Below are 25,256 nucleotides of genomic sequence, written 5' to 3' on the forward strand. Positions count from 1 at the left end.
AGTCCATTGCCGATCCCGTTCCGTTCCCGGTGTCCCAATCCCAGTCTGTTCCCGGCGTCCCGGTTGGATCCCGGTTGGATCCCGTTCCGTTCCCGGCGTCCCGGTTGGATCTGGCTCTCCTGATCCCGATCCCGCTCCCGGCGTCCCAGTCCCGTTCCGATCCCGGCGTCCCGTTCCGTTCTGGATCCCGGTCAGGTCCCATTCCCGGTGTCCCATTCCTGGTCCGATCCCGTTGCCGGCGTCGTCCCGGTCAGCTCCCGATGCCGGTGACCCGACCCCGGCGTTATCCCGGTCAGACCCCGGTGTCCCGTCCGTCCTGGATCCCGGTCAGACCCCGGTCAGATCCCGTTCCCGGCGCGATCCCGGCGCGATCCCGGCGCGATCCCGGCGCGATCCCGGCGTCCCCATCCCGGTGTCCTTTCCCCACCCCCGCCGTCATCTGGTGCACGTCCGGGCGGCTCCGAGGCCGCCGTTGTGGCTGGGGGGGGGCACGAGGGCTCCCGGTGTTCCCGGCGCCGCCGTTCCCGTCATTGCCGGCGCCGCCGTTGCCGTCATTCCCGGCGGCGCCGCTCCCGGCGCCGCTCCCGGTGCCGTTCCCGGCGCGGCGCCGCGGGGCTGCTGCAGGTTGAGGATGCTGTCGATGGCGCTCTGCAGGTGCTCGCTCAGCGAATCGTCCTGGGGGCTGTCGCTGCTGAACGACGCCTTGTCCACCTCGGCCTCGGCGCGCCGCCGCTTCCCGCCCCACGTCCCGCAGCCTTCCTCCTCCTCCTCCTCCTCCTCCTCCTCCTCCTCGTCCTCGTCCTCCTCCTCGTCCTCCTCGTCCTCCTCCTCGTCCTCGCCGTCCGACGGCTCCTCGGGGGGGCCCTTGCCGGCGCGCACGGCGCGGGCGGCGCAGCCGGGCTCCCGGCGCAGCGCCGCGACCGCCGGGCGGCGCTCGGAGCGCGGAGGGGGCTCGGGGGGCGCGTCCCGGCTCACGTCCCGCCGATGCTCCCGGCGGTCTCGGATCTCCCGGCTCGCCTCCCGGCGGTGCTCCCGGTTCATCTCCCGGTGTTCCCGGTGGCGCTCCCGGTTCACGTCCCGGTGGTGCTCCCGGCGGATGTCGCGGTTGACGTCCCGGTTGATCTCCCGGTACGTTTTCCTCAGCGGCAGCCGGCACGGCGCCGTCGCCCCCGGCGCGCCGCCCCCGGCGTTTCCCGTCGGCACCGGGCATTTCTTCTCCAGGGAGCCGTTCAGCTGCTGCTGCTGCTGCTGCTGCTGCTGCTGCTGCTGCTGCTGCGGGCCCGGCCCCGGCGGCGGCTGCTGCCGGTGGATCCCGGGCCCGGGGGGGATCCCGGGCGGGTCCAGCGCCGTGTTGTGGATCACCTTGCTCAGCCCGGCCTCCTGCTTGATCTTGAGCTTGAGGCCGATGCGGCTCCGCGCCTCGTACGTCTTCATCATGGGCGGGCGGCTCCGCGCCGGCAGCGCCTCCTCCTCCTCCGCCCGGGCCCCGCCCCCGGCCCCGCCCCCGGCCCGCGCCGCGGGGGAATCCCGGGATTCCCCCAACCACGTCACGCTGGGGGAGCCCCCCCCGTGCTTGATCAGCAGCTTGGGGGGCGCCGGGGGGGGAGGGGCGGGAGGGGGAGGGGCGGGCGAGGGCTGGGGGAGGGGCAGCGACGAGGAGGAGGAGGAGGAGGAGGGGGGGAGGGGGTGGGAGCGGGAGGAAGATGAGGAGGATGAGGAGGAGGAGGAGGAGGAGGAGGAGGTGACGTATTCGTCTGCAAGGCAAAAGGAGAAGGGCCGTTAATTAATTAATGCATGTTAATGAGGGTAATTTTCCTTTTTTCTTCCCTCTGCCCAAAATTCCCCTTTTCCCCCCCCGCGGGATTCATCCCAAAAATCCCAAAGATCCAGAGGCTGCAGCAGGACTCTGCAGAGACCCTTAATTGACCCCTTTAATTGACCCTTTATTAGTCCTTTATTGGCCCTTGATTTCCCCTTTACTCAGCCCCTAATTGACCTTTAATTGACCCTTAAATTGCCCTTTAATTGGGCCTTGATTGACTCCTTTAATTGGCCCTTAATTTGCCCTTGATTTCCCCCTTCAATTGACACTTAATTGACCCTTAATTGCCCTTTAATTGGGCCTTGATTGACCTCTTTAATTGGCCCTTAATTTGCCCTTGATTTCCCCTTTACTTGGCCTTTAATTGACCTTTAATTGACCCTTAATTGTCCTTTAATTGGCCCTTAATTTGCCCTTGATTTCCCCCTTCAATTGACACTTAATTGACCCTTAATTGCCCTTTAACTGGCCCTTGATTAACCCCTTTAATTGACCCTTAATTGACCTTTAATTGACCCTTGATTAACCCCTTTAATTGACCGCTAATTGACCTTTAATTGACCCTTGATTAACCCCTTTAATTGACCGCTAATTGACCTTTAATTGGCCCTAAATAAACTTTTGATTGACCCTCTTTTTTTTTTTTTTCAGAGGCCTTTGGGTGAATTCCCAGGAATTTGGCGCCGAACCCCAAAAATTCCACCCCGAACCCTAAAAATTCCACCCCAAACCCCAAAAATTCCACCCTGAACCCCAAAAACTCCACCCCAAACCCCAGGAATTCCATCCCAAACCCCGGGAATTCCACCCCGAACCCCAAAAATTCCACCCCAAACCCTGGGAATTCCACCCTGAACCCCAAAAATTCCACCCCAAACCCCAAAAATTCCACCCCGAACCCCAAAAAATTCCACCCCAAACCCCAGGAATTCCACCCCGAACCCCAAAAACTCCACCCCAAACCCCAAAAATTCCACCCCGAACCCCAAAAACTCCACCCCAAACCCCAAAAATTCCACCCCGAACCCCAAAAACTCCACCCCGAACCCCAAAAAATTCCACCCCAAACCCCGGGATTTCCACCCTGAACCCCAAAAACTCCACCTCAAACATTCCCCCCCCCAAACCCAATTCCCGGGACTCCGCCCCCATTCCCGGGATCCCGCCCCATTCCCGCCCCCATTCCCAGGACTCCGCCCCCATTCCCGGGACTCCGCCCCCATTCCCGGGATCCCGCCCCATTCCCGCCCCCATTCCCAGGACTCCGCCCCCATTCCCGCCCCATTCCCGGGATTCCCGCCCCATTCCTGCCCCATTTCCATGGATCCCGCCCCATTTCCCGGGGTTTTGCCCCCGTTATCCCGGGTTTCTCACCGGGCCAGCTGCCGGTCCCACTGATCCCATTCCCATGGATCCCACCCCGTTTATCCCGGTTTATCCCGGTTTATCCCGGTCTCTCACCGGGCCTGTCCCGGGCCAGCTGCCGGTCCCATGGATCCCATTTCCCGGGATTCCTGCCCCATTCCCACCCCGTTTATCCCAGTTTATCCCGGTTTATCCCGGTTTATCCCGGTCTTTCACCGGGCCTGTCCCGGGCCAGCTGCTGGTCCCATGGATCCCATTCCCATGGATCCCACCCCGTTTATCCCGGTTTATCCTGGTTTATCCTGGTTTATCCCGGTTTATCCCGGTTTATCCCGGTTTATCCCGGTCTCTCACCGGGCCTGTCCCGGGCCAGCTGCTGGTCCCATGGATCCCATTCCCATGGATCCCACCCCGTTTATCCCGGTTTATCCCGGTTTATCCTGGTTTATCCCGGTTTATCCCCATTTATCCCGGTTTATCCCAGTTTATCCCGGTTTATCCCAGTTTATCCCAGTTTATCCCAGTTTATCCCAGTTTATCCCGGTTTATCCCTGTTTATCCCTGTTTATCCCAGTTTATCCTGGTTTATCCCGGTTTATCCCGGTTTATCCCCATTTATCCCCGTTTATCCCGGTTTATCCCGATTCTCTCACCGGGCCTGTCCCGGGCCAGCTGCCGGTCGAGCGCCAGCGCCGTTTTCTCCTCCTGGATGAAGATGCGATCGATCATCACCATCTCCGCCGAGGGGCTCGAGCGCTGCCGGGACAACGCGGGGTCACTTTGGGGGGTCCCCGAGATTGTCCTGGGGGTCCCGGGGGTCCTGAGGGTGTTCAGGGGGTCCCAGGGGGGATTTGGGGGGTCCTGGGGGTGTTCAGGGAGTCCCAGGGGGGATTTGGGGGGTCCTGAGGGGTCCTGGGGGCATTCAGGGGGTTCCAGGGGGGATTTGGGGGGTCCTGAGGGCGTTCAGGGGGTCCCTGGGGGGATTTGGGGGGTCCTGAGGGGTCCTGAGGGCGTTCAGGGGGTCCCAGGGGGGATTTGGGGGGTCCTGAGGGGTCCTGGGGGCGTTCAGGGGGTCCCAGGGGGGATTTGGGGGGTCCTGAGGGGTCCTGGGGGCGTTCAGGGGGTCCCAGGGGGGATTTGGGGGGTCCTGGGGGCGTTCAGGGGGTCCCAGGGGGGATTTGGGGGGTCCTGAGGGGTCCTGGGGGTGTTCAGGGGGTCCCAGGGGGATTTGGGGGTCCCAGGGGGATTTGGGGGTTTCACCTGGGACTCCTCGAGCAGCAGCAGCCGGGGGGGGGGAGTTGGGGGGTCCCAGGTGGGTTCAGGGGGATTTGGGGGGTCCCAGAGGGGATTTGGGGGTTCAGTGGGGGTCTCAGGGGGATTTGGGGGATATTTGGGGGGTCCCAGGAGGGGATTTGGGGTGTCAGGGATATTTTGGGGGGGGGTCTCAGGGGTCTCACCCGGGACTCCTCGAGCAGCAGCAGCCGCTCTTCGTTCAGCACGGCCCGGGGAGGATTTGGGGGGCTCAGGGGGGAATTTGGGGGTCCCTGGGGGTCTCGGGGGGCTCGGGGGGATTTGGGGGATATTTGGGGGATATTTGGGGGGGTCTCAGGGATATTTTGGGGGGGCTCTCAGGGGTCTCACCCGGGACTCCTCGAGCAGCAGCAGCCGGTATTTGTTGAGCATGGCCCGGGTGCGGCGCAGGAGCTGCTCCGACACCGCCTCGAACTCCTCGTCCACTGCAACGGGGATTGCTTAATTAATTAATTAATTAATGGGGGCAATTAGGGAGGAATTAATGACGTGTTTGCGGGGAATTAATGGGGAACAAATGGGAAATTAGCGAGGAATTACTGGGGAACAAATGGGAGGTTAATGAGGAATTAATGTGAGATTAAGGTGAAATTAATGAGAACTTGATGCGAGATTAGTGGACAATTAATGGATAATTAGTGGGGAGTTAATGGGGAATGGGTGGGGAAGTGATGGGGAATTAATGGGGGATTGATAGAGAATTAATTAATAAGAAATTGATTAGTGAAGAATTAATGAGGAATTAATAAGTGGGGAATTGATGGGGAATTAATGGGGGATTAGTGGGAATTAATTAATGGGAATTAATGCAGAAGTGATGAGAGACTGGTGGGGAATTAACGGGGAAATTCACGGGAGATTAACGCGAAATTATTGCGAGATTAAAGCGATATTAATGGGGAATTAACGGGAGATTAACGGGGAATTATTTAACGAGGAATTCATAGGGAATTAATGAGAATTCACGGGGGATTAACGGGAATTCACGGGGAATTAACGGGGAATTAATTAACTCCACTGTCCCCATTAACTAGCGCTGCACGCCCTCGACTATCGCGATAGTTCCTACGTCACGACGCCTCTGACGCGCGGCAGGGCAGCGGCCGCCTCGGCGCGTGCCCACCGTCCCCGACACCGCGCTGTCCCCGCCCGCTATCGCGATACCCCCGCCCGCTATCGCAAATCCCCGCCCGCTATCGCGATACCCCCGCCCGCTATCGCGATACCCCCGCCCGCTATCGCGATACCCCCGCCCGCTATCGCAAATCCCCGCCCGCTATCGCGATACCCCCGCCCGCTATCGCGATACCCCCGCCCGCTATCGCGATACCCCAGCCCGCTATCGCGAATCCCCGCCCGCTATCGCGATATCCCCGCCCGCTATCGCGATATCCCCGCCCGCTATCGCGCTGTCCCCGCCCGCTATCGCGAATCCCCGCCCGCTATCGCGATACCCCTGCCCGCTATCGCAATATCCCCGCTCGCTATCGCGATATCCCCGCCCGCTATCGCGAATCCCCGCCCGCTATCGCGATATCCCCGCTCGCTATCGCGATACCCCCGCCCGCTATCGCGAATCCCCGCCCGCTATCGCGAATCCCCGCTCGCTATCGCGAATCCCCGCTCACTATCGTGCTGTCCCCGCTCGCTATCGCGATATCCCCGCCCGCTATCGCGAATCCCCGCTCGCTATCGCGATATCCCCGCTCGCTATCGCGACTCTCGCGACATTCTCACCCCGCTGGCACTCCTGCGGGCCGGGCAGCACGCCCTGGTAGACGTGGTAGGGCAGCAGGCGCCGCAGCGCGTCCCCCAGCGAGCGGAAGGGCGCGCGCAGCTCCGGCTGCAGGACGGCGCCCTGGTGCTTGTGCAGCTGCTCCAGGAGGCTGAAAGACACAAATTTGGGGCAAATTGGGGCAAATTGGGGCAAATTCAGAGAGAGCTCCGGAGCCCCGGGAGAAAACCGCGCTGTGTCGGGAGGAACGCGGAGGAGAGCTCGCGGTTCTCGGGACGGAACGGCGACAAAAATTCACGGGTTTGGAGCGGTTCTGGATGAAATCCCACGGCTACCCCAGTGCCTCCCAGTATAAACCAGTCTGATCCCAGTGCCTCCCAGTATAAACCAGTCTGATCCCAGTCCCTCCCAGTATAAACCAATCTGATCCCAGTGCCTCCCAGTTTATCCCAGTTCAATCCCAGTGCCTCCCAGTATAAACCAGTCTGATCCCAGTGCCTCCCAGTTTATCCCAGTTCAATCCCAGTGCCTCCCAGTATAAACCAGTTCAATCCCAGTCTGATCCCAGTCCCTCCCAGTATAAACCAGTTCAATCCCAGTCCCTCCCAGTATAAACCAGTCTGATCCCAGTCCCTCCCAGTATAAACCAGTTCAATCCCAGTCTGATCCCAGTCCCTCCCAGTATAAACCAGTTCAATCCCAGTCCCTCCCAGTCCCTCCCAGTCCCTCCCAGTTTATCCCAGTTTATCCCAGTTCAATCCCAGTTTGATCCCAGTCTCCCCCATCGCTCCCAGTCCCTCCCAGTTCAATCCCAGTTTATCCCAGTTCAATCCCACTCCCTCCCAGTTTATCCCAGTCCCCCCCCAGTCCCTCCCAGTTCTATCCCAGTCACTCCCAGCCCATCCCAGTATAAACCAGTAACCCCCAGTTCAATCCCAATCCCTCCCAGTTTGATCCCAGTCCCTCCCAGTCCCCCCAATCCCCTCCCAGTCCATCCCAGTATAAACCAGTAACCCCCAACCGCCTCTCAGACCCTCCCAGTCCCTCCCAGTTCAATCCCAGTCCCTCCCAGTATAAACCAGTTCAATCCCAGTCCCTCCCAGTTTATCCCAGTTCAATCCCAGTCCCTCTCAGTTCAATTCCAGTCCATCCCAGTATAAACCAGTAACCCCCAATCCCCTCTCAGACGCCCCCAGTTCTCTCCCAGTTCAATCCCAGTCCCTCCCAGTTTATCCCAGTTCAATCCCAGTTTATCCAGTTCAATCCCAGTTCAATCCCAGTCCATCCCAGTCCCTCCCAGTTTATCCCAGTTCAATCCCAGTTTATCCAGTTCAATCCCAGTCCAATCCCAGTTTATCAAGTTCAATCCCAGTTAATCCCAGTATAAACCAGTCTCTCCCAGTTCCCTACCAGTTCAATCCCAGTTCAATCCCAGTTAATCCCAGTATAAACCAGTCCCTCCCAGTTCCCTACCAGTTCAATCCCAGTTCAATCCCAGTTAATCCCAATTCAATCCCCGTCCCTCCCAGTTCAATCCCAGTTTATCCCAGTTCAATCCCAGTCCAATCCCAGTTTATCCCAGTTCAATCCCAGTTTATCCCAGTCCCTCCCAGTTTATCCCAGTTCAATCCCAGTTTATCCAGTTCAATCCCAGTCCAATCCCAGTTTATCAAGTTCAATCCCAGTTAATCCCAGTATAAACCAGTCCCTCCCAGTTCCCTACCAGTTCAATCCCAGTTTATCCCAATTCAATCCCAGTCCCTCCCAGTCCAATCCCAGTTTATCCCAGTTCAATCCCAGTTTATCCCAGTTCAATCCCAGTCCAATCCCAGTCCCTCCCAGTCCAATCCCAGTTTATCCCAGTTCAATCCCAGTTTATCCAGTTCAATCCCAGTCCAATCCCAGTTTATCCAGTTCAATCCCAGTTTATCCCAGTTCAATCCCAGTTCAATCCCAGTTTATCCCAGTTCAATCCCAGTTCAATCCCAGTTGATCCCAGTTCAATCCCAGTTCAATCCCAGTTTATCCCAGTTCAATCCCAGTTCAATCCCAGTTTATCCCAGTTCAATCCCAGTTCAATCCCAGTTTATCCCAGTTCAATCCCAGTCCCTCCCAGTTCAATCCCAGTTTATCCCAGTTCAATCCCAGTCCCTCCCAGTTTACCCAGTCCCTCCCAGTCCCTCCCAGTTCAATCCCAGTTTACCCAGTCCAAACCAGTCCCTCCCAGTTCAATCCCAGTTCCCTCCCAGTCCAAACCAGTCCCTCCCAGTTCCCTACCAGGCCTCCTTGCTGGGCTGCAGCAGCGGCGCCTTCTTGAGCGGCAGCTTCGCCTCCAGCTGGGGAGAGATCGGGGTGAAATCCGGGGATTTTGGGAAAATTCCCAAATTTTGGGGTGAATGTTTGGGATTTTGGGAAAATTCCCAAATTTTGGGGTGAAATTATGGGATTTTGGGAAAATTCCCAAATTTTGGGGTGAATGTTTGGGATTTTGGGAAAATTCCCAAATTTGGGGTGAAATTATGGGATTTTGGGAAAATTCCCAAATTTTGGGGTGAATGTTTGGGATTTTGGGAAAATTCCCAAATTTGGGGTGAAATTATGGGATTTTGGGAAATTCCCAAATTTGGGGTGAAATTATGGGATTTTGGGAAAATTCCCAAATTTGGGGTGAATGTTTGGGATTTTGGGGCAATCCCCAGATTTTGGGGTGAATTTTGTGAATTTTGGGGTGAACGTTTGGGATTTTGGGGTGAATTTTGGGGTGAATTTTGGGGATTTTGGGGTGAATTTTGGGGTGAACATTTGGGATTTTGGGGTGAATTTTGGGGTGAATTTTGGGGTGGATTTTGGGGTGAATTTTGGGGATTTTGGGGTGAATGTTTGGGGTGAATTTTGGGGATTTTGGGGTGAATTTTGGGGTGAACGTTTGGGATTTTGGGGTGAATTTTGGGGTGAATGTTTGGGGTGAATGTTTGGGGTGAATTTTGGGGTGAATTTTGGGGATTTTGGGGTGAATTTTGGGGTGAATTTTGGGATTTTGGGGTGAATGTTTGGGGTGAAATTTGGGGATTTTGGGGTGAATTTTGGGGTGAACGTTTGGGATTTTGGGGTGAATGTTTGGGGTGAAATTTGGGGATTTTGGGGTGAATTTTGGGGTGAACATTTGGGATTTTGGGGTGAATTTTGGGGTGAATTTTGGGGTGGATTTTGGGGTGGATTTTGGGGTGAATTTTGGGGATTTTGGGGTGAATGTTTGGGGTGAATTTTGGGGATTTTGGGGTGAATTTTGGGGTGAACGTTTGGGATTTTGGGGTGAATTTTGGGGTGAATGTTTGGGGTGAATTTTGGGGTGAATTTTGGGGATTTTGGGGTGAATTTTGGGGTGAATTTTGGGATTTTGGGGTGAATGTTTGGGGTGAAATTTGGGGATTTTGGGGTGAATTTTGGGGTGAACGTTTGGGATTTTGGGGTGAATGTTTGGGGTGAAATTTGGGGATTTTGGGGTGAATTTTGGGGTGAATGTTTGGGATTAATTTTGGGGATTTTGGGGTGAATTTTGGGGTGAATTTGGGGGATTTGGGACTCACCGTGGGCGGGGCCTGGGCTCCCTTCCCCCCCCCCGAGGGTTGGGGGGGGCCCTTGAGCCCCGGCGGCTTCGCCTGCGGGAAAATGGGGAAAAAAATTGGGAAAATGGGAAAAAATCAGGAAATTGGGAAAAAATGGGAAAGAATCAGAAAAAAAATGGGAAAGAATTGGGAAAATGAAAAAGAATCGGGGAAAAATTGGGAAAGAATTGGGAAAAAAATCAGGAAAAAAATTGGAGAAAAAAGGGAAAGAATTGGGGTGAAATGGGAAAAATACGGAAACATTGGGAAAACTGGAAAAGATGGGAAAAAACCTTGGAAATGAAGGTGGGAAAAATTGAATTAAAGGGGGGGAAAACTGGAATTAAAGTGAAAAAAGTGGAAATAAAGGGGGAAAATGGGAATTAAGGTGAAAAATTTGAATTAAGGAAAAAACCTAAATTAAAGGGGGAAAAAATGGAATTAAAAGTGGAAAAACTGGGATTAAAGAAGGACAAATGGAACTAAAGGAAAAAGTGGAATTGTGGGGGAAAAAACTGAATTAAAGGGGGAAAACCTTGAAAGTCAAGTGGGAAAAAAGGAATTAAAATGGAAAAAAAAATTGAATTAAAGGGGGAAAAAACGGAATCAAGGGAGGGAAAGAAAGAGCGTTAAAATGGGAAAAAAATGGAATTTAAACAGGAAAAAATTGGAATTAAAATAGGGAAAAAATTAAATTGAAATGGGAAAAAAATGGATTTTAAAGGGGAAAAAAATGGAATTAAAATAGGGAAAAAATGGATTTTAAATGTGGAAAACAATGGAATTAAAATAGGGAAAAAATGGATTTTAAATGAGAAAAAAATGGATGTAAAGTAGAGAAAAAATGGAATTTAAATGGGAAAAAAATGGAATTAAAATAGGGAAAAAACGGATTTTAAATGAGAAAAAATTAAATTAAATGGGAAAAAAAATGGAATTGAAATGGGAAAAAATGGATTTTAAATGGGAAAAAAATGGATTTTAAATGGGAAAAGATTAAATTAAAGTGGCAAACCCCAGAATGAAGGGAAAACCTTGGGAAAAGCAGGACAAACCAAGGGGGGGGAGGGGCGCTCACCTGGGCGGGCTGCGGGGGGGGGGAGGGGCGGGGCCGCTTTCCCGGGGGGCGGGGCCGCCTTGCCGGGGGCGGGGCCGGGGGCGGGGCCTGGGCCGGGGGCGGGGCCTGAGAACGGCGGCGGCTTCGGGGCCTCGGCGGCGGCAACGGCGGCGCCTGCGGGAAAAACGGGAAATAACCGGGGTGAAACCGGGAAATCGGGGATGGAACGGGGAAATTGGGGGGAAAACGGGAAATTGGGGTGAAACCGGGAAATCGGGGATGGAACGGGGAAATTGGGGGGAAAACGGGAAATTGGGGTGAAACCGGGAAATCGGGGATGGAACGGGGAAATTGGGGGGAAAACGGGAAATTGGGGTGAAACCGGGAAATCGGGGATGGGAAATCGGGGATGGAACGGGAAAATTGGGGGGAAACGGGAAATTGGGGATGGGAAATTTGGGATAAAATGGGAAATTGGAGATGGGAAATTGGGGGTGGGAAACTGGGGATGGGAAATTGGGGATGGGAAATTTGGGATAAAATGGGAAATTGGAGATGGGAAATTGGGGGTGGGAAACTGGGGATCGGAAATTGGGGATGGAAATTGGGGATGGGAAATTTGGGATAAAATGGGAAATTGGGGATGGGAAATTGGGGATGGGAATGGGAAATTGAGGATGGAACGGGAAAATTGGGGGAAAACGGGAAATTGGGGATGGGAAATTGGGGATGGGCAATTTGGGATAAAATGGGAAATTGGGGATGGGAAATTTGGGATAAAACGGGAAATTGGGGATGGGAACCTGGGGATGGGAACCTGGGGATGGAACAGGGAATTGGGACCGGGAAATAACGGGAATGAAACGGGGAATTGGGGATAAAACGGGAAATTGGGGATGGGAAATTGGGAATGGAAACGGGAAATTGGGGATGGAACGGAAAAATTGGGGGAAAACGGGAAATTGGGGATGGGAAATTGGGAAACAGGAAATTGGGGATGGAATGGGAAATTGGGGTAAAACGGGAAATTGGGGATGGAAACGGGAAATTGGGGACATCGGGATCTCAGGACATTGGGACTTTGGGACACGGGGATTTCGGGATTTCGGGACATGGGGATTTCGGGATTTTGGGACATGGGGATTTTGGCACACGGGGATTTTGGGATTTGGGGAATTTGGGGTCCCGGACCCACCTGAGGCCGGGCCGGGCGTTGCCGGTGCCGCCGGCACCAGGACGGGAGCGGCCGGAGCCGGGAACGGGGCCGGGCTGGACGGGGGCGGCTTCGGCTGCAGCAGCAGCCCCTGGGGCACCTGGAACACCACAAATCCCGTCAGGAACGGACCCAAAGCCCCAAATCCCGAGAGAATGGCCCTAAAAACCTCAAATCCTGTCAGGAACGGACCCAAAATCCCCAAATTCCATTAAACGGCCCTAAAAAAATCCCAAATCCTGTTAGGAACGGACCCAAAATCCCAAATCCCATAAGGAACGGCCCTAAACCTCAAATCCTAAGAGAATGGCCCTAAAAACCTCAAATGCTGTCAGGAACGGACCCAAAATCCCAAATTCCATAAGGAACGGACCCAAAAACCCCAGGTCCTGTGAGGAACGGACCCAAAATCCCAAATCCTGGCAGGAATGCACCCAAAACCCCCAAATTCCATAAGGAATGCACCCAAAACCCCAAATCCTGTCAGGAACGGACCCAAAACCCCCAAATCCTGACAGATTTCCAGAAATCCTGGCCCTAAAAATCCCAAATCCCGTCAGAACGGACCCAAAAACCTCAAATTCCCTCAAAACGGCCCCAAAACCCCCAAATCCTGTCAGGAATGGACCCAAAATCCCAAATCCCGTAAGGAACGGACCCAAAAACCCCAAATTCCATTAAACCGTCCTAAAAATCCCAAATCCTGTTAGGAACAGACCCAAAAACCCCAATTCCTGACAGATTTCCAAAAATCCCGGCCCTAAAAATCTGAAATCCTGTCAGAACAGCCCCAAAAATCCGAAATCCTGTAAGGAACGGCCCCAGAAATCCCAAATCCCGACAGAACAGCCCTAAAAATCCCAAGTCCTGTCAGGATGGACCCAAAAACCCCAAATCCCGTCAGAACTGCCCCCAAAACCTTAAACTCCATCAAAATGGCCCCAAAACCCCAAATCTTGTTAGGAATGGCCCTAAAAATCCCAAATCCCATCAGAATGGCCCCGAAAACCCAAAATCCCATAAAGAATGGACCCAAAAACCCGAAATCCCATAAGGAACGGACCCAAAAAACTTAAATTCCTGTAAGGAATGAACCCCAAAACCCCAAATCCTGTCAGAACTGCCCCGAAAACTTCAAATCCCATAAAGAATGAACACAAAACCCTCAAATTCCATCGAAACGGCCCCAAAAAACCCAAATCCCAAAAGGAATGGACCCCAAAATCCCAAATCCGGGGGGGATCCAAACCCTGAAATTCCAAAAATCCCAAATCCAATCCCTGAAATCCCAAAAATCCCAAATCCAGGGGGATCCAAGGCCTGAATCCCAAAAATCCCAAATCCAGAGCCTGAAATCCCAAAAATCCCAAATCCAAGCCCTGAAATCCCAAAAATCCCAAATCCAGGGGGATCCAAACCCTGAAATCCCAAAAATCCCAAATCCAGAGCCTGAAATCCCAAAAATCCCAAATCCAAGCCCTGAAATCCCAAAAATCCCAAATCCGGGGGGATCCAAGCCCTGAAATCCCAAAAATCCCAAATCCAATCCCTGAAATCCCAAAAATCCCAAATCCGGGGGCATCCAAACCCTGAAATCCCAAAAATCCCAAATCCAGAGCCTGAAATCCCAAAAATCCCAAATCCAATCCCTGAAATCCCAAAAATCCCAAATCCGGGGGGATCCAAGGCCTGAAATCCCAAAAATCCCAAATCCAGAGCCTGAAATCCCAAAAATCCCAAATCCAATCCCTGAAATCCCAAAAATCCCAAATCCAGGGGGATCCAATCCCTGAAATCCCAAAAATCCCAAATCCAAGCCCTGAAATCCCAAAAATCCCAAATCCAATCCCTGAAATCCCAAAAATCCCAAATCCAGGGGGATCCAAGGCCTGAAATCCCAAAAATCCCAAATCCGGGGGGATCCAATCCCTGAAATCCCAAAAATCCCAAATCTGGGGGGATCCAAACCCTGAAATCCCAAAAATCCCAAATCCAATCCCTGAAATCCCAAAAATCCCAAATCCAGGGGGATCCAATCCCTGAAATCCCAAAAATCCCAGCCCAAAACTTTGGGACTTTTGGGAATTCCCGGGGTTTACCTGCCGGAACCGCTGAGGAATATTTAGAATGTCTGAAATACAGAATATTTGAAATACTCAGAATTTTGGGGGGATTTTTTGGGGCGGCTTTACCTGCAGGAACCGCTCAAGAATGATTGGGATTCTTTGGGATTATTTGGGATTTTTTGGGATATTTGGGATTTTTTGGGTTTTTTTGGGATTTACCTGCCGGGACCCCTCAGGGACGCCTGGAACACCTGGGATATTTGGGATTTTTTGGGATTTGGAACACCTGGGATATTTGGGATTTTTTTGGATTTTTGGGGATTTGGAACACCTGGGATATTTGGGATTTTTTTGGGATTTGGAACACCTGGGATATTTTGGATTTTTTGGGAATTGGAACACCTGGGATATTTGGGATTTTTTGGGGTTTGGAACACCTGGGATATTTGGGATTTTTCGGGAATTGCCGGGATTTGGAACACCTGGGATCTTTGGGATTTTTTGGCATTTGGAACACCTGGGATATTTGGGATTTTTTGGGAATTGGAACACCTGGGATATTTGGGATTTTTTGGGATTCGGAACACCTGGGATATTTGGGATTTTTTTGGGAATTCCGGGATTTGGAACACCTGGGATATTTGGGATTTTTTTGGGATTTGGAACACCTGGGATATTTTGGATTTTTTGGGAATTGGAACACCTGGGATATTTGGGATTTTTTGGCATTTGGAACACCTGGGATATTTGGGATTTTTTGGGAATTCCGGGATTTGGAACACCTGGGATATTTGGGATTTTTTTGGGATTTGGAACACCTGGGATATTTTAGATTTTTTGGGAGTTGCCGGGATTTGGAACACCTGGGATATTTGGGATTTTTTGGGATTTGGAACACCTGGGATATTTGGGATTTTTTGGGATTTTTGGGATATTTGGGATTTTTTTGGGATTTGGAACACCTGGGATATTTGGGATTTTTTGGGAATTCCCAGGATTTGGAACACCTGGGATATTTGGGATTTTTTTGGGATTCGGAACACCTGGGATATTTGGGATTTTTTGGGAATTCCCAGGATTTGGAACACCTGGGATATTTGGGATTTTTTTGGGATTCGGAACACCTGGGATATTTGGGATTTTTTGGGAATTCCCAGGATTTGGAACACCTGGGATATTTGGGATTTTTTTGGGATTTGGAACACCTGGGATATTTGGGATTTTTTGGGAATTGGAACACCCGGGATATTTGGGATTTTTTGGCATTTGGAACACCTGGGATATTTGGGATTTTTTGGGAATTCCGGGATTTGGAACACCTGGGATATTTGGGATTTTTTGGGGTTTGGAACACCTGGGATATTTGGGATTTTTCGGGAATTGCCGGGATTTGGAACACCTGGGATCTTTGGGATTTTTTTGGGATTTGGAACATCTGGGATATTTGGGATTTTTTGGGATTTGGAACACCTGGGATATTTGGGATTTTTTGGGATTTTTGGGATATTTGGGATTTTTTTGGGATTTGGAACACCTGGGATATTTGGGATTTTTTGGGAATTCCCAGGATTTGGAACACCTGGGATATTTGGGATTTTTTTGGGATTTGGAACACCTGGGATATTTGGGATTTTTTGGGAATTGGAACACCTGGGATATTTGGGATTTTTTGGCATTTGGAACACCTGGGATATTTGGGATTTTTTGGGAATTCCGGGATTTGGAACACCTGGGATATTTGGGATTTTTTGGGATTTTTGGGGATTTGGAACACCTGGGATATTTGGGATTTTTTGGGATTTGGAACACCTGGGATATTTGGGATTTTTTTGGGATTCGGAACACCTGGGATATTTGGGATTTTTTGGGAATTCCGGGATTTGGAACACCTGGGATATTTGGGATTTTTTGGGATTTTTGGGATATTTGGGATTTTTTTGGGATTTGGAACACCTGGGATATTTGGGATTTTTTGGGAATTGCCGGGATTTGGAACACCTGGGATATTTGGGATTTTTTTGGGGATTTGGAACACCTGGGATATTTGGGATTTTTTGGGATTTTTGGGATATTTGGGATTTTTTTGGCATTTGGAACACCTGGGATCTTTGGGATTTTTTGGGAATTCCGGGATTTACCTGCTGGGACCTGTCGGCCCCGCCCTTGGGCGCCGGGACGGGCGCGAAGCTCCGCGGGGGCTCCGGGGGCCCCTTGAGCGCCCCCAGCGGGAACGGGGACGGGGACGGGGACGGCTGGGAAATCTGGGAAATCTGGGAAATTTGGGAAATTTGGGAAATTTGGGAAATCTGGGAAATCTGGGAATGCTGCTGGGAAATCCGGGAGTGCTGAGGATCTTGCGAAAGCTGAGGGCGCTGCTGGGAGTGTTGGGAGATTTGTTGGGGATGTCGGGAAGTTTCGGAATTTTGGGAATGTTGGGAATGTTGCTGGGAAATTTGGGAATGTTGCTGGGAAATTTGGGGATGCTGGGGAATCTGGGGATGTTGCTGGGAAATTTGGGAATTTTGAGGATGTTGGGAAATTTGGGAATGTTGAGAATGTTGGGAAATTTGGGAATGTTGCTGTGGAAGCTGGGAAATTTGGGGGATTTGGGGGATTTGGGAAATTTGGGGCATTTGGGGAGGCTCCGTCGGGCCCTGGAAGGGCCCCGGGGGCGGCTCCGAGGGCGGCCGGGCCGGGGGCGCCTGGGCCGGGATCTGGGCGGAAATTTGGGGGATTTGGGCGGAAATTTGGGGGATTTGGGACATTTGGGGGGCCGGGGGGCCGGGAGGATCCCCCGGGGCGGCGCCCGAGAGCTTCGGCTGCAACAGAAGGAGAGGGAGAGCTCGGTTAGTGCGGGCACGGCGGGCACGGCGGGCAGAGCGGGGACGCACCCAAAACGCCAAATCCTGACCCCAAAACGCGGGAAATTCCGACCCAAAATTCGCTTTTTTTGGCGGAGTTTCCGTGGGAAAAAAAAAGCATCTCGGGGATGCAGCAAAACCACCAAGTTGTGCCCCCAAAATTCACGTTTTTGGGGAATTCCCGAGGAAAAGCGGGTCGGGAGCGCACCGAAAACGCCAAATTCAGACCCAAAATTCGCTTTTTTTGGAGGAATTTCTGGGGAAAAAGCATCTCGGGGATGCGCTGAGAACACCAAATTCAGCCCCAAAATTCAAATCTTTGGGGGTTTGGAACCGCCCCAAAAAAGCCAAGTCCAGCCCCAAATTTGTGGTTTTGGGCAATTCCCAGGAAAAAAGCAGCTCAGGAATTGCCCAAAAATGCCAAATTCTGCCCCAAAATTCGCATTTTTGGGGGGCTTTGGGGTATTCCTGGGAAAAAGCGATTTGGAACCAACCAAAAACCCCAAATCCAGCCCCGAACTTTGAGGTTTTGGGGAGATTCCCAGGAAAAGCGATTCGGGAACGCCCCCAAAACACCAAATTCTGCCCCAAAATTCACATTTTTGGGGGTATGGAACCACCCCAAAAAAGCCAAATTCTGCCCCAAAATTCACATTTTTTGGGGGGGTTTGGGGTATTTCTGGAAAAAGCGATTTGGAACCAACCAAAAACCCCAAATCCAGCCCCGAATTTTGAGGTTTTGGGTAATTTAGGGAAAAAGCGCCTTGGAACCACCCTAAAAACGGCAAATTCAGCCCCAAAAACCCCAAATGCAGCCCCGAATTTTCAGTTTTTGGAGAGGATCCCAAATTCATCCCCAGAACCCCAACTGTGCCCCAGTTCTGATTTGGGGTGAACTCCTGGGATTTTGGGGTGAATTCTCAGATTTGGGGTGAAATTTGGGGGGTTTGGGGCGAATTTGGGGGATTTTGGGGTGAATTCTCCGATTTGGAGTAAATCCCTGGGATTTTGGGGTGAATTTGGGGGATTTTGGGGTGAATTTGGGGTCAATTTTGGGGTGGATTTGGGGGATTTTGGGTTGAATTCCAGGGATTTTAGGGTGAATTTTGTGGTGGATTTTGGGGCTTTTGGGGTGAATTTGGGGATTTTGGGGTGAATTTGGGGTAAATTTTGGGGATTTTGGGTTGAATTCCAGGGATTTTAGGGTGAATTTTGGGGTGAATTTTGGGGTGGATTTGGGGGATTTTGGGGTGGATTTTGGGGTGGATTTTGGGGTGGATTTTGGGGATTTTGGGGTGAATTTGGGGATTTTGGGGCGCGGGCGGGCAGCAGCAGCAGCGTTGGGGGTTAGTGAGCGCCAAGCCAGCGAAGCAGCCAAAAATTGGGCAAAAACTTTTGGGATTTTGGGAACAAAAGGGCTGGAAAAGGCCCAGATCCCAAATTTCCACCTCTGGATCCCGATTCTCCAACCCCGAGTCCCAAATTTCTGCTGCTGGATCCCAAATTTCCAACCTTGGATCCCAAATTTCCAACCTTGGATCCCAATTTTCCACCCCTGGAAATCCCCAAATCCAAGAAATGCCGGAATCCAAAGAGCCCCCAAATGCCCTGAACCCTCAAACCCCACAAACCCCCAAATCCACAAAAAAAATCCCTCCAATAAAACCCCACAAAATCCCCCCAAAATTCTCAAAAAAAAATCCCCAAAAACTTGGTCAAATACCCCCAAACGATTCACAAAAAATCCCCCCAAACTCAAAAAAAATCCACATAAAATTCCCCCAAAAATTCCCAAAAAATCACCGAAACTTTTCGCAACCCCCCCAAAAAGATTCACAAAAAAAAAAATCCCCCAAAAAACTCCCCAAAAATCCCCCAAATATCCCCAAAACATTTGGAAAAATGCCCCCAAAAATCCCTGAAAAATCCTCCAAAAAATCTCCAAAAACTGCCCCCAAAATCCCCCAAAAGTTCACAAAAAATGCTCCCAAAATATCTCCAAAAAATTCACCAAAAAATCCCTAAAAGCCCTCAATACATCCCAAAACGTTCTCCAAAAAGTCCCCAAAAAATCTCCCAATAAATCCCAATAAATTCCTCAACAAATCCTCAAAAATCCCCCCAAAATCCCCTAAATATCTCAAAAAAAATTGTAAAACAATTCCAACAAATCCCCTAAAAAACTCCCAGTAAATTCCCAATAAATCAGCAAAGACTCCTAATAAACCCCAATAAACCCCAATAAACCCCAATAAATCCCAAATAAATCTCAATAAATCCCAATAAGTCTCAATAACTCTCAATAAATCCCAATAAACTCCCAATAAATCCCTAATAAATTCCCAATAAAGTCCCAATAAACCTCAATAAATCCAAACAAACCCAAATAAATCCCAATAAACCCCAATAAATCTCAATAAATCCAAATAAATCCCAATAAATCCCCAATAAATCTCAACAACTCTCAATAAACCCCAGAGAACCTCAACAAATCTCAATAAATCCCAAAAAACTCCCAAAAAACTTCCAATAAATATCAATAAATCCCAATAGCCTCCCAATAAATCCCAATAAAATCTCATTAAATCCCCAATAAATCCTAGCAAATCCCCAATAAATCCTAATAAATCCCCAATAAATTCCTAATAAATCCCAATAAATCCCCAATAAATCCTAATAAATCCCCAATAAATCCTAATAAACCCCCAATAAATCCCAATAAACCTCAATAAATCCCCAATAAATCCCCAACAAATCCTAATAAATCCCCAATAAATTCCCAATAAATCCTAATAAATCCCCAATAAATCCTAATAAACCCCCAATAAACCTCAATAAATCCCCAACAAATCCTAATAAATCCCAATAAATTCCCAATAAACCCCAATAAATCCTAATAAACCCCCAATAAATTCCCAATAAACCTCAATAAATCCCCAATAAATCCCCAATAAATCCCCAACAAATCCTAATAAATCCCCAATAAATTCCCAATAAACCCCAATAAATCCCAATAAATCCCCAATAAATTCCCAATAAATCCTAATAAATCCCCAATAAATCCTAATAAACCCCCAATAAATCCCAATAAACCTCAATAAATCCCCAATAAATCCCCAACAAATCCTAATAAATGCCCAATAAATTCCCAATAAACCCCAATAAACCCCAATAAACCCCAAGGAGTCCCAGTTCTGCCCTCACCTGCTGCAGGAACACGGGCACCCCGTCCTGGCCCACGACGGCCGTGCCCGCCGCCGCGCCCGTGGCTCCCAGCAGGATTTTCTCGGGGCTGGCGGCCAGGCCGGGGCTGGGCTGGGGCTGGGCGGGCGCCGGGCTCGGCGTCACCGTCCCCGGGGGCCGCGCGGCGGCGCCGGAAGCGCCGGAGCCGCCGGAGCCGGGCCCGGGATCGGCGCCGGGGCTGCCGGCGGCCGCCGGGACGTTGACGGCGGCGCCCAAGCCGTCGCCGGCGCCGAGCGCGGCCGCGGGGCCGGCCAGGGTCACGCCCTGGATCACCGTGGGCGCCGGCGCCGAGCCGGGGCTGGGCAGGGTCCCGGCCAGCGACACCGGCATCTGGAAGAGCGCCGGCGCCGGCTGGCCCGGCTGCAGCTGGATGGGCGCCGCCGACAGGATGTGCGCCGCGCCCGCCGCGCCCGGCGACGCCAGCACCGGGCCCAGGTTCAGCTGCCCCGCCAGGTTCTGGTTCAGCAGCTGCGCCGGCAGCGCGGGGTTGGCCAGCAGCTGCGCGCCGGCGCCCTGGCCGGCGATGATGTGGGCCTGGCCGGCCCCCGGCAGCAGCTGGCCGCCCACGTTGGCCGGCAGCGCCGAGAGCGGCTGCGGCAGCGGCACGGCCGAGGCGCCGGCCAGCTGGCCCGGCAGCAGGAACTGGTTCTGGCCCTGGAAGGGCTGCGCCGGGATGACGATGGAGCCGCCCTGGTTGAGCACGTGCACGCTCATGGACTTGCCCAGCGCCGGCGGCTGCGGCGGCGGCGGCTTGAAGACGTTGGGGGAGAAGCCCTGGAGCACCACGTTGGGCGCGGCCTTGCCGGCCATGAAGGTCAGGTTCTGCTGGCTCTTCGCCGGCGCCTCGGGCAGCGCCAAGGCTCCGCCGGCGGCGAAGGGCTTGGGCGTGATCTGGTAGAGCTTCTGCTGCAGCACGCCGGCCGGCTTGGGCTGGATGGGCGTGGGCGTGCGGTGGATGATGACGTTGGGCGCCGGCACCAAGGAGCCGCCCAAGCCCGAGGTGACCGCGAGCGGCTGCGCCGACGCCGCCGAGACGCCGCCGAACACGGAGCTGCCGTTGAGCGTGGTGGCGGCCGCGGCCGGGAGGCTCTTCTGGATCACCAAGCCCGCCCCTTGCGCCGCCGCCGCCGCTTCCGGCTGGGCGATGTAGCCGCCCACGGCCGCCACCGGCGCCGGCTTGGCCAGGAGCTGCGGCGCCGCCGGCTGGTTGATGGCCATCACCTGCTGGCCCACCACCTGGATGGGGCCCAGCCCCAGCGCGCCGCCGGGGCTGCCGTTGGGCAGGCCGGGCAGGTTGGGCAGCGGCTGGATGGTGACGTTGCCCAGCCCCACCTGCTGCAGGAAGGGCTGCACGCTGATGGCTTTGTTCACCACGTCCGGGGGCTGCACCAGCGCCTGAGGCGCCAGCACGGCCGGCGGCTGCAGCCCCAGCAGGTCGGCGCCGCCGGAGAAGATCTGCGGCGTCCCGTCGGCCGCCTGCACCACCGGCTGCAGCGCCGGCAGCTGGAACGAGCCCAGGTCCAGCTCGGCCTCGGCCTCCAGGGTCTGCTCGGTGATGTTGGCCTCCTGCAGGCTCTGCTGCAGGATGTCGCACGGCTGCTCGGCGCCCGCGCCGGCGCCGCCCGGCGAGCCCAGGATGTCATCCTCCAGGAAGTCCAGGTCCACGCTGGCCGGCGGCTGGCTGGGCTCCGAGCTCAGAGGGTTCCCCGAGGCCTCCTGGCCGTGGAGCTGCGGGGATGGGAAAGAAGGAGGGCTTAGATGGAGGCGGGCCTTGAGGGACCCAATGGAGCTCAATGGAACCCAACGGAACCCAACAGAACCCAATGGAACCCAACGGAGCTCAGTGGAGATCAGTGGAACCCAGGAAAACCCAACAGAACTCAATGGAGGTCAATGGAACCCAATGGAGCTCAGTGGAACTCAATGGAACCCAATGGAGCTCAATGGAGCTCAACGGAACCCAATGGAGCTCAATGGAGCTCAACGGAATCCAATGGAGCTCAATGGAACCCAATGGAACTCAATGGAGCTCAGTGGAACTCAATGAAACTCAATGGAACTCAATAGAACTCAATGGAGGTCAATGGAACTCAACAGAACCCAACTGAGCTCAACAGAGTTCAGTGGAACCCAATGAAGTTCAATGGAACCCAATGGAGCTCAATGAGGATCCACAGAACCCAATGGAACCCAACAGAGCTCAAAGGAACCCAATGGAGGTCAACGGAACCCAACAGAACCCAACTGAGCTCAACAGAATTCAGTGGAACCCAATGGAGCTCAATGGAACCGAACAGATCCCAACAGAACCCAATGGAACCCAACGGAGCCCAATGGAGCTCAATGGAACCGAACAGATCCCAACAGAACCCAACGGAACCCAATGGAGCTCAATGGAGATCAATGGAACCGAACAGATCCCAACAGAACCCAACGGAACCCAATGGAACCCAATGGAACCCAATGGAGCTCAATGGAACCGAACAGATCCCAACAGAACCCAACGGAACCCAATGGAACCCAATGGAACCCAATGGAGCTCAATGGAACCGAACAGATCCCAACAGAACCCAACAGAACCCAATGGAACCCAACGGAACCCAATGGAGCTCAATGGAACCCAGCAAAGTTCAATGGAGATCAATGGGACCCAACGGAGCACAACGGAGCTCAGCGGGACCCAATGGGACCCAACGGAGCTCAGAGGGGTTCGGGGAAACCCAACCGAGCTCAACAGAACCCAGTGGAGCTCCGAGGGGTTTGGGAGACCCAACGGAGCCCAACAGAACCCAACTGGGCTCAACACAACCCAGTGGAGCTCAGTGAAGATCAATGGAACCCAAAGGGGCTCAACGGAACCCAAGAGAGCTCAGAGGGGTTCAGGGAAACCCAATGGAACCCAACAGAGCCCAATGGAACCCAACGGAACCCAACGGAACCCAAGAGAGCTCAGAGGGGTTCAGGGAAACCCAACGGAGCTCAAAGGAACCCAACGGAACCCAATGGAGCTCAGAGGGGTTCAGGAGACCCAACTGAGCTCAACACAACCCAGTGGAGATCAGTGAAGATCAACGGAACCCAATGGGGCTCAACAGAACCCAACAAAACCCAACGGAACCCAATGGAGCTCAACGGAAGCCAACGGAACCCAACGGAACCCAAGAGAGCTCAGAGGGGTTCAGGGAAACACAATGGAACCCAACGGAACCCAACGGAAGCCAACGGAACCCAATGGAAGCCAACGGAACCCAACGGAACCCAACGGAACCCAATGGAAGCCAACGGAACCCAACGGAACCCAACGGAACCCAACGGAACCCAATGGAAGCCAACGGAACCCAACAGAACCCAACGGAAGCCAACGGAACCCAACGGAAGCCAACGGTTCCCACACCCACCCCGGCCCCCTCGAAGAAGGCGCTGGCGGCGTCCCCGGAGTTGTCCAGGAGATCATCGCTGTCAATCTGCAACGAAAATGGGAAAATTACTGCAAAATCTGGGGAAAATGGGGAAAAATGGGGGAAAATGGGAAATACGGGGGGAAAAATGGGGGAAAATGGGAAATATGGGGGGAAAAAATGGGGTAAAATGGGAAAATATGGGGGGGAAATGGGGGGGAAATTGGGGAAGAAAGGGGGGAAAAATGGCTGGAAAAAATGGGGGAGAAATGAAAAAGAAATGGGAGAGGAAATGGGGGGAAAATGCAGGAAAATTAGGGAAAAAATGGGATAAAAATCAGGGAAAATGGGGGGAAATGGAGAAAAGTGGGGGAAAAGTTGGGAAAACAAGGGGGGAAATGGGGGAAAAATGGGAAATGTGGGGGGAAATGCAAAAAATAGGGAAAATGAAAAAATGGAAAATGGGGAAGAAATGGGGGAAAAATGGGGGGATTTTTAAATGGAAAAATAAGAATGTTTTTAAGGAAAAAATAGAATTTTTTATGGAAAAATGGGAATTTTTAATGGAAAATAATGGGGTTTTTAATGGAAAAAGGGGGTTTTTTTGATGGAAAAACGGGATTTTTTATGGAAAATAGAGGGGATTAGGAAAACCAGGATTTTTTAAGGAAAATTGGTATTTTTGGATGGAAAATGGGAATTTTTGGGGCGCTCACCTTCTCGGATCCATGGAGGAAATCGTTCAGGGCCTGCGGATCGCTGGGGACAGAGGGGGAGGAGCCTCAGGAGGGAATTCCGGGAAAATTTGGGATTTCCCCCCCTCGGGGTCCCAGAATTCCCTTTTTTTGCACCATTTCCCACCAGGATTTTTATCCATTTCCCTCCTCATTTCTGATGCATTTCCCTCCTTACTTTGGGGCCCTTTCCCTCCTTTTTTCTCCCATTTCCCTCCTTTTTTTGGGGTGATTTTCCTCCATTTTTTGCCCATTTCCCTCCTTATTTTGTGGCCATTTTCCACCTTTTTTTTTCCCTTTCCTGCCCTTTTTGGGGACCATTTCCCTCCTTTTTTTGGGTCCATTTCCCTCCTTTTTTCCCACCATTCCCTCCCTTTTTGGGTCGTTTCCCACTTTTTTGTGAGGCATTTCCCACCCATTTTTGCACCATTTTCCACCCCTTTTTTTTTACCATTTTCTGCCTTTTCTCGGGGCATTTCCCACTTATTTTTGAGGCATTTCCCACCCTATTTGCACCTTTTTTTTTTTCCTTTTTTTGGGGGGGCCATTTCCCCCCTTTTTTTCCCCTTTCTGACCCTTTTTTGGGGACCATTTCCCTCCCTTTTTTGCGCATTTCCCTCCCATTTTTTTACCATTTTCTCCTCCCTTTTTCCCCCATTTTTTCTACCATTTCCCTCCTTTTTTCCCCCCCATATTTTTTACCATTTCCCCCAATTTTTCCCCCTTTCTTTCCCCCATTTTTCCCCCCATTTTTTCCCCATTTTCCCCAGAAATTCCCGAGATTTCCAGAACGTTCCGGACTCACCAGATGACGTCTAACAGGCACCGGCCGTCTTCATCATCCAT

At 52.3% G+C, this 25,256-nt stretch overlaps 1 protein-coding gene across 1 annotated transcript; it reads right to left on the minus strand.

The window, feature by feature from the left end:
- Positions 1 to 25,256, minus strand: BICRA (BRD4 interacting chromatin remodeling complex associated protein). The gene is made up of 15 exons (XM_058822840.1): positions 25,216 to 25,256; positions 24,393 to 24,435; positions 23,677 to 23,742; positions 20,240 to 22,006; positions 12,091 to 12,208; positions 11,017 to 11,069; positions 10,917 to 10,925; positions 9,821 to 9,892; positions 8,511 to 8,569; positions 6,236 to 6,384; positions 4,829 to 4,923; positions 3,841 to 3,943; positions 1,286 to 1,607; positions 840 to 1,138; positions 1 to 755 (listed from the first exon to the last, which is right to left on the minus strand). Exons 1-15 carry the CDS (start codon positions 25,254 to 25,256, stop codon positions 436 to 438), a joined length of 3,516 nt encoding a protein of 1,171 aa, XP_058678823.1. The 3' UTR covers positions 1 to 435.

The sequence above is a fragment of the Ammospiza caudacuta genome, chromosome 35 (assembly GCF_027887145.1).
Source record: "Ammospiza caudacuta isolate bAmmCau1 chromosome 35, bAmmCau1.pri, whole genome shotgun sequence".
NCBI classification, from domain to species: Eukaryota; Metazoa; Chordata; class Aves; order Passeriformes; family Passerellidae; genus Ammospiza; species Ammospiza caudacuta.

Bases quoted from the DNA above. Each gene is read 5' to 3' on its own strand.
- BICRA (XM_058822840.1), bottom strand. From the start codon at position 25,256: ATGGATGATGAAGACGGCCGGTGCCTGTTAGACGTCATCTG. The intron at 1,608-3,840 runs GTGAGAGAATCG...CCCCTCCCGCCC, and splicing joins GCTGGCCCGGGACAGGCCCG to CTCCCCCCCCGGCGCCCCCC. The intron at 756-839 runs GCGAGGACGAGG...AGGAGGAGGAAG, and splicing joins CCCCGAGGAGCCGTCGGACG to GCTGCGGGACGTGGGGCGGG.